This window comes from Oncorhynchus mykiss, chromosome 8, assembly GCF_057628025.1.
Source record: "Oncorhynchus mykiss isolate SJ-2025 chromosome 8, ASM5762802v1, whole genome shotgun sequence".
Classification (NCBI taxonomy): domain Eukaryota; kingdom Metazoa; phylum Chordata; class Actinopteri; order Salmoniformes; family Salmonidae; genus Oncorhynchus; species Oncorhynchus mykiss.
In genome coordinates, this window is record NC_143029.1 from 79,378,326 (window position 1) to 79,390,829 (window position 12,504).

A 12,504-nucleotide genomic window follows, 5' to 3' on the forward strand; every position below is an offset into this window, starting at 1 on the left:
TGTGTGCTGAGGGTGTCAGGTTCTTGTCCGGTTCTGGCATTTAGGTCACCACAGACTAGTACATGTCCCTGGGCTTTGAAATGATTGATTTCCCCCTCCAGGATGGAGAAGCTGTCTTCATTAAAGTATGGGGATTCTAGTGGGGGGATATAGGTAGCACACAGGAGGACATTTTTCTCTGTTAAGATCATGTCCTTTTGAATTTCTAGCCAAATGTAAAGTGTTCATGTTTTGATTAATTTAATGGAGTGAGTTAGGTCTGCTCTATACCAAATTAGCATACCTCTGAGTCCCTTCCCTGTTTCACACCTGGTAGTTTGGTGGATGGACTACCAGCTCTCTGTAACCTAGAGGGCAACCAGTGGGTCCGTCTCCTCTATACCAGGTTTCTTGTAGGATGTCTGTATTTCCGATTTCTTTGGTGAAGTCTGGGTTCCTGCTCTTTAGGCCAAAGGCAGATGACCTCAGGCCTTGGATATTCCAGGATGAGATAGTGAAGTCTTTGTGTTCCATAAAGTGTCCAATGTTGTTGGTTGTGTGGTTTGGCCTCAGACCAGTAAGTGTGAGCAGAGCCTGCTGAGCATCTGGTGTTGATTGGTTGGGGTGGGGGTGTGTATGTGGCCGGTGGTGTTGTGGTCTGGATGTAGGTCCTCTCGGCGTGGGTCCTCTATGTGTAGGTCCGGGGGGGGGGGGGGGGGTCCCGCATGTCTGGGAGAGTGTCTCGCTGGTCTGGGCGGGTGTCTATTGATCTGTTGCTCCTGTGTGAATTGTTGGGGACACGCTTGAGAGCGATGTCCTTTAGAGTCCTGGTGGGCACTGAAGGTGGGCACTGCTGCCTTGTATAGGTGGACCTGGTCATAGAGGCTGATCAAGTCCAGGGTGGAGTGGTGGGCACTGCTGCCTTGTAGAGGTGGACCTGGTCATAGAGGCTGTTCTAGTCCAGGGTGGAGTGGTGGGCCAGGAAAACATTTGGTTCTGAGGCACAGTCACAGGAAATACTTGCATTTACCCGCAGTATGGTAGCAGGGTGGAAGTCTTTTCATGTTAGCAGGGTGGAGATAACCACTTATGCATTGGGGAAAGTAGAAGAAGCTTTTTCAATCCCTCCCTTCAGTGCTGTGGCCACCCTTTCCTGCTGTGTTTTCAGGTCGTTTGTGCCTGTGTGTATTATTATGTGGCTAGGTGAACCTAGTTGGTCCTCAGACAGGTCTAGGGCAGGCTGGGTGTTTTTGACACCAGAGTTTAGACCAAAAGGTTTTTTTTTCTTGTATATTTTTCCCATTTGAGTCCACAAGGAGTACAATCTGTGTCTTGTGTATGTTCTCACTCGGCGTGGGGGGGGGGGGGGGGGGGGTTGTCAGGAGGGCTATTAGGGTGGCTGACAGGGGGGGTTCTTCATTTGTCTGTTCTGCTGTGGTGTCGACGCTATGGTCAGGTCTGGGGTGGGCTGTTCTGCTGGCTTCTCTGCTGGGGTGGCCACCTCTCTAGTGGGTTGTTCTCTATCACACGCCATCCCCCTCAACCTCTCCTCCAGCAGTCTGATCATCTCCTCCAGTGCCCGGTTCTTCTCCTGCTCTTGCTTTTTATATTGTTGAAGTTGTCTCACCACAGTCCAGAGTGCAGATATGTCTCTTTCCACCTCCAGCTCTCCGGGTCTGTTTAATAAGGGGGTGTTGTTGTTGTCACGGCCGTCAACAGAAGTAAACCAAAGTGCAGCGTGGTGAGCGTACATATTCCATTATTTAATTGACGGCGACAAAAACAATAAACAATTCAAAACAACCGTGAAGCTAAAGGGCTATGTGCCACAAACAAAGTTAACCTCCCACAAAGACAGTTAGGAAAAAGGGCTACCTAAGTATGGTTCTCAATCAGAGACAACAATAGACAGTTGTCTCTGATTGAGAATCATATTTAGGTAGCCTGTTTTGTCATTGTGGGTTATTGTCTATGTTAGTTGCTTATGTCAGCACAGTTCTTATGATAGATTCACGGTCGTTATTTGTTTATTGTTTTTGTACAGTTTACTTCGTGTTTTTTGTCATCTATTAAATGATGCATTCACACCACGCTGCGCTTTGGTCCGCTTCATACGACGATCGTGACAGAATCACCCACCAACCACGGACCAAGCGGCGTGGTGACAGGCAGTGGCAGCACAAGCAGCGCAAGGAGGAATGGACATGGGAGGATGAGTTGGACGGTAAAGGACCCTGGGCACAGCCAGGAGAATATCGCCGCCCCAAAGAGGAGCTGGAGGCAGCGAAGGCGGAGAGGCGCTGGTATGAGGAGGCAGCACGGCGGCGTGGATGGAAGCCCGAGAGTCAGCCCCAAAAATGTATTGGGGGGGCACACAGGAAGTGTGGCGAAGCCAGGTAGGAGACCTGCGCCAACTTCCTGTGCATACCGGAGGGCGAGAGTGACCGGGCAGGCACTGTGTTATGCTGTGGAGTGCACGGTGTCCCCAGTGCGGGTGCATAGCCCGGTGCGGTACATACCAGCTCCTCGCATCGGCCGGGCTAGAGTGGGCATTGAGCCAGGTGCCATGAAGCCGGCTCTACACATCTGGTCTCCAGTGCGTCTCCTTGGGCCGGCGTACATGGCAGCAGCCTTACGCATGGTGTCCCCGGTTCGCCAGCACAGCCCAGTGCGGGCTATTCCACCTTGCCGCACTGGCAGGGCGACCGGGAGCATTCAACCAGGTAAGGTTGGGCAGGCTCGGTGCTCAAGAGCTCCAGTGCGCCTGCACGGTCCGGTCTATCCAGTACCACCTCCACGCCCCAGCCCTTCGGTGGCAGCCCCCCGCACCAGGCTGTCTCTCCGTCTCATCCCTACAGGTGCTCCCGCCTGTCCGGCGCTGCCAGAGCTTCCGCCCCTCAGTCCAGAGGCACCATAGCTCCTCCGTCCAGCGCTGCCAGAGCCTTCCTCCTCTCCGGCGCTGCCGGAGTCCCCCACCTGTCCAACTGCCATTACAAAAACACCCACCACCAAAGGACCAAGCAGCGTGGTGACGAGAGGCAGCGATACCTGGAGAACTGGACTTGCGAGGAGATTTTGGATGGCACAGGGCCCTGGGCACAGGCTGGGTAATATCGCCGCCCCAAGGCAGAGCTGGAGGCAGCGAAAGCGGAGAGGCGGCGGTATGAGGAGGCAGCATGGCAGCGTGGCTGGAAGCCCGAGAGGCAGCCCCAAAAATGTAAGGGGGGGTGCGCACGAAGTCAGGTAGGAGACCTGCGCCAACTCCCGTGCCCCGGTGCGTGTGCATAGCCCGGTGCGGTACATTGCAGCGCCTCGTATCGGCAGGGCTAGAGTGGGCATCGAGCCAGGTGCCATGAAGCCGGCTCAGCGCATCTGGTCTCCAGTGCGCCTCCTCGGGCAGGGGTACATGGCACCAGCCCCACGCATGGTGTCCCCGGTTCACCAGCACAGCCCAGTGCGGGCTATTCCACCTCGCCGCACTGGCCTGGCTACGGGGAGCATACAGCCAGGTAGGGTTGGGCAGGCTCGGTGCTCGAGACCTCCTGTGCGTCTTCACGGTCCGGTCTATCCGGTGCCAGCTGCCAGAGTCTCCCCCCGTCTGTCCTGAGCTGCAAGAGTCTCCCCCCATCTGTCCTGAGCTGCCAGAGTCTCCCCCCGTCTGTCCTGAGCTGCCAGAGTCTCCCCCCGGCGGTCCTGAGCTGCCAGAGTCTCCCCCCGGCGGTCCTGAGCTGCCAGAGTCTCCCCCCGTCTGTCCTGAGCTGCCAGAGTCTCCCCCCGTCTGTCCTGAGCTGCCAGAGTCTCCCGTCTGTCCTGAGCTGAGAATCCAAATTGTCAACGGAACAACAGTAACAACAATAACCAAGGGTTAAAATAACCATACATTGAACAATAACAATAAGCATACAGTAGAGTACATGTGCAGGTTGATTGGTCTGTCAGACACAGTCCCTCAACTTATGGCAGGCAGCAATGTAGTGCGCTGCCAACCCACAGCTCTCTGCCTCCTCCCCCAACAGGACGGGTAGTCTACTCTCATCAGAGATGTCTTTGAAACCTTGAATAAGGGTTTCACATTTGGGGAAATGACACTCTCTAATTGTTTTATATTTTTTACATTTTGTCAGGAAATGCAGCTCCAACTCCTCTCTCTCCTCTGTCTCTCTCTCCTCTATCTTTCTCTCTGTCTGTCTCTGTGACTCTCTCCGATCTCTCGCTCTCTCTCCTCTCTCCTCTCTCCCCTCTCCTCACTCCTAACTCCCCTCTCTCTCCCATTCCCTCCCTCTCTCCTCTCTCCCTCTCTCTCTCTCTCTCCCATTCCCTCTCTCTCTCACTCCCTCCCGCTCTCTCTTTTGCTCCCTCTCTCCTCTCCTCTCTCTCCCCTCTCTCTCTCCTCTGTCTTTCTCTCTCTCTCTAGGTTGTGCGTTTGTGAAGTTCTCTACTCACTCTGAAGCTCAGTCTGCCATCAGCTCCCTGCATGGGAGTCAGACGATGCCTGTGAGTATAACACACACACTCACACACTCACACACACTCACACACACACACACACACACACACACACCACTAATCCATGTTATTTCTCTCCCCTCTAGGGAGCGTCATCCAGCCTGGTGGTGAAGTTTGCAGACACAGACAAGGAGAGAACCCTACGGCGCATGCAGCAGATGGCTGGACAGTTTGGCATGTTTAACCCCTCTGTCTCTCTACCCACGTTCACTAGCTACAGCAGCTACACACATGCCGTAAGCACACACACACGCACATGTGCAGACACTCACACACACGCACGCACTCACACATCAACACACTCACACATACACACACACACACGCACTCACACGTACACGCACTCACACATACATGCACACACACATGCACATGTGCAGACACACACACACACATACAGACAGACACGCACGCACACACACACACACACACAATTTGGTATCCTGACAGGTTTCTCTCATCCCATCTCTCTCCTTTCTTTCTTCCCCTCTCCGTCTCCTCCCCTCATCAGTTGATGCAGCAGCAGCAGGCTGCGGTGATGGCTGTGTCTCAGGGGGGCTACCTGGCCCCCAGCCTCTCCTTCCCCTCCGCCCAGCTCCACCAGGTGGGGGCGCTAACCATGAATGGCCTGCCGCCCAACCCCCTCAACTCCGTGTCAGGTCAGTCACATAGGATAATTCAGCAACATTCATGATGAGTAGGGTTGGAGGCCTGAAAATATGTGTTATCCCCCAGGGTTAATGCCTAAAGCTTTAACTCTTGCACCTCACAGTTTGAAGGTGCTCAGATGACCTGTGTTCAATACCTGGTCAGTTACATAGAGGTCTTGTAAACTGTGTGGTATCAGATATCACTACGCGGTCCTGAGATCTATCGCTGTCTGACTGAGGGTCGTGTTACAATTCACCATTGATCCAACAGAATCAGAAGAGTGTAACTCTGCACTGGATACACACTATAGGCAGCCTGACTTCGTATTCTCATTTAGCTTAATGAACGACCAACTTATGATCAATTCATTGCTCTAGAGAGAGTGTACACACCTGGTTTCTAGGTCTAAATCACTCCAGCAGACATGACCAAACTATATCCAGGAAAATATATTTATTGTGATATAACCTATTCTACTCGGGTCTTCACAGTCTACACTGAGCTAAATAGGAGTCCTGTTTTATAGATCTGCTAAATTCATATTACTGTGGGGTAATCTATGTGGTCCATTAAAGTGTTTCATGTTTTATAGGCCATTAATGAACATATACTGTACACCTTCCAGCACCTATAGCTCTGTATCATTTATTCTATCATCCTCTTTCTCTGTATCATTTATTCTATCATCCCTTAGCTCTGTATCACTTTATCATCCTCTCTCTGTATCACTTTATCATCCTCTATCTCTGTATCACTTTATTCTATCTTCCTCTCTCTGTATCGCCTTGTATCACTCTCTATCTCTGTAGCTCTGTATCGCTTTCTATCATTCTCTCTCTCTGTATCGCTTTCTATCATTCTCTCTCTCTGTATCGCTTTCTATCATTCTCTCTCTCTGTATCGCTTTCTATCATTCTCTCTCTCTGTATCGCTTTCTATCATTCTCTCTCTCTGTATCGCTTTCTATCATTCTCTCTCTCTCTGTATCGCTTTCTATCATTCTCTCTCTCTGTATTGCTTTCTATCATTCTCTCTCTCTGTATTGCTTTCTATCATTCTCTCTCTCTGTATTGCTTTCTATCTCTTTGTCTCTGTCTGTCTTTCTCTCTGTCTTTTCTTCTCTCTTACACGCACGCATGGATGCACACACACACACACATACATATACACACATACATACACACACACATACATACACACACAAACACACACCACTAAAGGCTATCTGATCACAAATACAGTATTTACTGTATTTACCCAGTACACACAATATTATGCAAATAGGAGAAGGCCTTATGTCCCTCCCGAGGATGTATCAGTTTAGTGCAGACAAACATCCAGCCCATTTCACTGTGGGACAAAATCTTTATTTGTCGCAGTTGTAGACAAGACAGTAGGCAGGGAGAACCGTAAAATGCCTCTGCTGCTGCCTCAGTGATATATGCTGACATTGCAGAGTGATTTCATCACCTTGTGAGCTTTGAGAAGCCTGCTGTTAACCCCACACACACTTGTACACATTCTCTCTCTCACACACACACACACACCACACACACACACACACACACACACACACACACACACACACACACACACACACACACACACACACACACACACACACACACACACACACACACACACACACATAAATACACTGAGTGTAAAAAACATTAGGAACACCTTTTGAGCCTTATACCGTTTCGCCCTCAGAACAGCCTCAATTCGTGGGGACATGGATTCTACAAGGTGCCGTTGCCGTTCCAACAGGGATGCTGGCCCATGTTGACTCCAATGCTTCCCACAGTTGTGTCAAGTTCGCTCAAATTTGGACTCATCAGACCAAAGGACAGATTTCCACCAGTCTAATGTCCATTGCTCATGTTTCTTGTCCCAAGCAAGTCTCTTGTTCTTATTGGTGTCCTTTAGTAGTGGTTTCTTTGCAGCAATTCAACCATGAAGGCCTGATTTACGCTGAACAGTTGATTTTGAGATGTGTCTGTCATTTGAACTCTGTGAAGCATTTATTTGGGCTGCAATCTGAGGCTGGTAACTCTAATGAACGTATCCTCTGCAGCAGAGGTAAGTTTGGGTCAGAGGAAAGTTTGGGTCAGAGGTAAGTTTGGGTCAGAGGTAAGTTTGGGTCAGAGGTAAGTTTTGGGTCAGAGGTAAGTTTTGGGTCAGAGGTAAGTTTTGGGTCAGAGGTAAGTTTTGGGTCAGAGGTAAGTTTTGGGTCAGAGGTAAGTTTTGGGTCAGAGGTAAGTTTTGGGTCAGAGGTAAGTTTTGGGTCAGAGGTAAGTTTGGGTCAGAGGTAAGTTTGGTTCAGAACGCAATCATAGTTTCACAAACAATACAGTTCTCTTCCAACCGCTTTGTACAAAACATTACAGGTGTGTTGGTCCGATCTAGTCACAGTTTATCTGTTGCATACTGTTCAGTCCCGTTGAATACTGACTGCGTACAGTCCTTTCCTGTGGTGGTCCTCATGAGAGTCAGTTTCGTCATAGCGCTTGATGGTATTTGCGACTGCACTTCAAGAAATGTTAAAGGTTATTGACATTTTCCATATTGACTGACCTTCATGTCTTAAAGTAATGATGGACTCTTTGCTTATTTGACCTGTTCTTGCCATAATATGGACTTGGTCTTTTACCAAATAGGGCTGTCTTCTGTATACCACCCCTACCTTGTCACAACACAACTGATTGGCTCAAAGACATTAAGAAGGAAATAAATTCCACAAATGAACTTTTAACAAGGCACACCGGTTAATTGAAATGCATTCCAGGTGACTACCTTGGGAAGCTGGTTGAGAGAATGCCAAGTGTGTGCAAAGCTGTCATCAAGGCAAAGGGTGGCTGCTTTGAAGAATCTCATAAAATATATTTAGATTTGTTTAATACTTTTTTGGTTACTACATGATTCCATGTGTGTTATTTCATAGTTTTCATGTCTTCGCTACTAGTCTACAATATAGAAAATAGTAAAAATAAGAAAAACTCTTGAATGAGTATTTATGTCCAAACTTTTGACTGGTACTGTACTACCATACCCCGTTCAAAGGCACTTCAATCTTTTGTCTTGCCCTTTCACAATCCATGTCTCAATTGTTTCAAGGCTTAAACATCCTTCTTTAACATGTCTCCTCCCCTTCATCTACACTGAAGTGGATTTAACAAGTGAACTCAATAAGGGATCATATCTTTCACCTGGATTCACCTGGTCAGTCTATTTCATGGAAAGAGCAGGTGTTCTTAATGTGTTGTATACTCAGTGTACATAAGACTAACACACGCACACTCGCCCACCGGTCTCTCTATCTCTCCATTCTATCTACCTCCTCTCTCCCATTTTCTCTCATACACATTGACTCCAATCTATGTCTGGTGTAGTGATGATTTCTGTCTCTGGTGTAGTGATCATTTCTGTCTCTGGTGTAGTGATCATTTCTGTCTCTGGTGTAGTGAGGATTTCTGTCTCTGGTGTAGTGAGGATTTCTGTCTCTGGTGTAGTGAGAATTTCTGTCTCTGGTGTAGTGAGGATTTCTGTCTCTGGTGTAGTGAGGATTTCTGTCTCTGGTGTAGTGAGGATTTCTGTCTCTGGTGTAGTCAGGATTTCTGTCTCTGGTGTAGTGATCATTTCTGTCTCTGGTGTAGTGAGGATTTCTGTCTCTGGTGTAGTGATCATTTCTGTCTCGGTGTAGTGAGTTTGTATTCCCCCACTGCAGGTCTGAGCTCCCCTCCGTCCACCATGCCCTCCTCCCTGCCCAATCTGGTGACCCCCATGATGAACGGGTATACGGGCCTCGCCCCCCAGGCTAACGTGCACCCTCTGGAGACCCTCTACACCAACGGCCTGCCCCCCTACTCCACCCAGAGCCCCACTGCTGCAGACACACTGCAACAAACCTTTACTGGGGTGCAGCAATACACAGGTGCAGTCCACTACACATCTCTGTTCTCAAATCCTGATCTTGATACATCCAGGTCTTCACCAGAGTCTGTTGAATGTGACTCATAAAGGACTAACTCAATCCCCACGCTCTCTCTTTTCTTTTTCACTTCATCCCTCTTACTGCCTATCTATCTCTCTCTCCCTTTTTCTCTCTCCTCTTTGTCTTCTCTCTCTCTTTCTGTCTCTCTCTCTCTCTCGCACTTTCTCTGTCTCCACTCTTTCTCTCCTCTCTTTCTCTCTCTCCTCATTGTCTGTTCTTTCTCTCTCTTTCTCTCTCTGCTCTGCTCTCCTCTCTCTCTCTTTCTCTCTCTGCCTTTCCTGTCTCTTTTTCTCTCCCTCTCTCTCTGTCTCTCTGCTCTGCTCTCCTCTCTCTCCCTCTCTCTCTTTCTCTCTGTATTTCCTCTGTCTCTCTCCCTCTCTCTTTCTCTCTGTCTTTCCTCTGTCTCTCTTTCTCTCTCCCTCTCTCTCTGTCGCTCTGCTCTCCTCTCTCTCTCTCCCTCTTTTCTTCCTCCCCTCCTCCCTTTCCTCTCTGTAGCCATCTACCCAGCGACTACACTGACGCCTGTAGGTCAGTCTCTGGCACAGCACCCTCAGGTCATTGGCCAACAACAGAGGGAAGGTGAGGGTGAGTAACTATATTTACTAATTATTCATCATTATCAACAACATCATGAGTATCAAGTTTCAAAGCTTATTTGTCACATGCACAAGATACAGCAGGTGTAAAACAGAACAGTGAAATGCTAACTTACAGGCTATTTCCCGACGTATTCACTATCAATGTGAGAGGAAATCATTTAAAGTACTAATACAAAGTACTAATATAATGTATTACTATATAGTACTAATATAAGGTACTAATATAATGTACTAATTTGAAGTAAGAAGACGAGAAGAACCAACAAAAAAAAGATATGTACAGGATCAGTGCCAGTTCCATAATTACAATGTGCAGCAACCTTAGTGGGGATCATGATGATTTTGTGTGTTAAAAATATACTGTACAATCATGATACTAGGGTGAGTGCCTCTAACTGTGTGTGGTGTGTGTGTGTGTGTGTGTGTCCATGCATGTGTGTGTTCCAGGACCAGAGGGATGTAACCTGTTCATCTACCACCTGCCCCAGGAGTTTGGGGATAACGAGCTGATGCAGATGTTCCTGCCTTTCGGCAATGTCATCTCCTCCAAGGTATTCATGGACAGAGCCACCAATCAGAGCAAGTGTTTTGGTGAGTGACAAATGTTTCTAACCAAACACAACCAGCGCCTAGGTGATTGACGCTACCACCAACCATTCAGAGAATCTGTCTGTGTCTGTATGTATGCAGGCTTTGTGAGCTTTGATAACCCGGGCAGTGCCCAGGCTGCCATCCAGGCCATGAATGGTTTCCAGATCGGCATGAAGAGACTAAAGGTGCAGCTGAAACGTCCCAAAGACGCCAGCCGTCCCTACTGACACCCCACAGCAAAGGTAAAAACCTGTGTCTACTATTATAAGTTATTAGTGTTTTTATCAATGCTGTTTCACCCTGATTTTAGCTGTCTATGTTGATCAAAAACTGTATAACAAAGTTACACTTCACACTAGTGTCCCGAGTCAGATTCTAGCGCTTCTCTTTCCCTCTCTCCCAATCCCCCTCTCTCTCTCTCGCTCTCTCATTATCGGTATTTCTCTCTCTCGCTCTCTCCCTTCCTTCCTCTTCCCCCCTCTTCCTTTCTCTTTCTCTCACCCCCCCCATAGGTTTAAACAGAAGTATGGAGGATGTCTTTGATGGAATAAGACATTTCATGAAGGAACAAACTCAAAAGTAATTATGTTTTTAAAACAATGGAAAATAGACTTCAAATGGGAGTTGGGAAGAGATATACTTTCATCTTCAAACATATCTGACTGGGAGAGGACAGGACTCGCAGCTCTGCAGCAGTGAAAGTTTGGTATTACAGACAGAGAGCAATGGGATAGAACAAGACTTTCAAAACAAATATTTTTTTTGTTTTTTTGTTGATACAAACAGAAACAACTTTGAACAATTCAGCATCTTTGGAGACTTGGTAGTGAAGAAGAACACCACAAGCAGACTAACAAGCAATGCTAAAAAGGATATGGATTTCTGATAGACTCAAAAAGCATAGTAAACAAGAGACTTCAGGTTTTTCCTACCATGTAATGAACGAATAAGGGTTCAAACTTGATCTGAGGATGCCCAGTATATCTGGGAAGAGATTATTTAAATTGTTCTTTCTTTCTCTCTCTTTCTCTCTCTCCTCTTTATCCTTTCTCTGTGAGTCCCAAGCTTGCAACTTTCTCAAGTTTCCATAGCAACCAAGCGAACTGCACCCCCTTGGGATCGGAGGACCAAATGTTTTTCTCTTTCTCTTTAATAGTCATGTACAAAATACTAACAATCATAATACAATAACAGTATACTGCTTAGTTTAGTGCAAACTAACATTGAAAAATAATTGAAATGCAGTATTCTACTGTAGTTGAATACATAACAGTGACAGAAAGGTTCTTTAGGTCAGCTGACTACTAAGCAGTATGTAAATGTGAAATTGGATCATGTAGCAGTCAGTGGGGGAGAATGTTGCCACAAGCTCTTTCTGAGGGCTGGAATAGATAATGGAGCAGTTGTTTTGTTGAAAACCACCTCTAATCATCTGTTTACTGGTACACTTCATCTTTGATCCTTGAACTATTTGAGTTCTGTCTCCCTCTGTGCAGCAACCACTCTGTTCTATTCAAAGATGCCCATAGGTACAGATCTAGGATCAGCTCACTTTACCTGAATATTAACCTTAAAGCTGGAATCCGTTGTGGTGAAACTGCCCTTGTCCGTTTGCAATATTACAACAACAAACACATTACTTCGAACAGTGAAGTAACGTGTTTTTCTCCTCTGACATCATTACATGCACTATTCTGCCTATAGAGCAAAGGCCATTGGATCACATTTCGCTTCAGAAGCTAACTGCAGGTCTCGGGTCAGGGGTTAAAAAAATGATGTCAGGTGTGCCACATGGAGTAGAATGACTAATACTATACTGTCATGTATAGTGTAATGTTATTGGAGTATATCTAATACATAAAGTATAAATCCATAAATCCACTGATCTTAGGTCAGCTTTCTGGTTTAGGTGCTTAATGTTTTAAGTTAGGATTTGGGGAGGGACAGCTGATCCAAGATCTGTGTCTACTTTGTTTAGCCAGTAGACTTCGGATTCTTCCTGGTCAGGTCACATTCTCATGAAAAACTCCTCCCCCTTACAGTAGCACAGAAAAACACTAGTATGGCACAAGTTAGAAGTTGTTTATTGCACAAGCTATTTTATCATTGTATAACAGGGGTGTCAAACTCATTTTGCGATGGGGCCACATTCAGTCTTCAATGAGATCCGGAGGGCCGCAGTGA

At 47.2% G+C, this 12,504-nt stretch overlaps 1 protein-coding gene across 2 annotated transcripts in view; it reads left to right on the top strand.

Moving 5' to 3' along the window:
• The window catches only part of LOC110530678 (CUGBP Elav-like family member 5), a 55,861-nt gene extending 44,373 nt beyond the window's left edge, over nucleotides 1–11,488 (top strand). The window contains exons 5-12 of one of the 2 annotated variants that reach the window (XM_036986328.2): nucleotides 4,394–4,473; nucleotides 4,572–4,721; nucleotides 4,997–5,144; nucleotides 8,840–9,070; nucleotides 9,626–9,715; nucleotides 10,177–10,320; nucleotides 10,420–10,562; nucleotides 10,833–11,488. In XM_036986328.2, coding sequence (XP_036842223.1) covers nucleotides 4,394–4,473; nucleotides 4,572–4,721; nucleotides 4,997–5,144; nucleotides 8,840–9,070; nucleotides 9,626–9,715; nucleotides 10,177–10,320; nucleotides 10,420–10,547 — 971 coding nt within the window. In that variant the 3' untranslated portion in view covers nucleotides 10,548–10,562; nucleotides 10,833–11,488. The remainder of the gene's footprint in view (nucleotides 1–4,393; nucleotides 4,474–4,571; nucleotides 4,722–4,996; nucleotides 5,145–8,839; nucleotides 9,071–9,625; nucleotides 9,716–10,176; nucleotides 10,321–10,419; nucleotides 10,563–10,832) is intronic. The other variant, XM_036986329.2, reaches the window with a different exon arrangement.
• The last annotated feature ends 1,016 nt before the right edge of the window (nucleotides 11,489–12,504 follow it).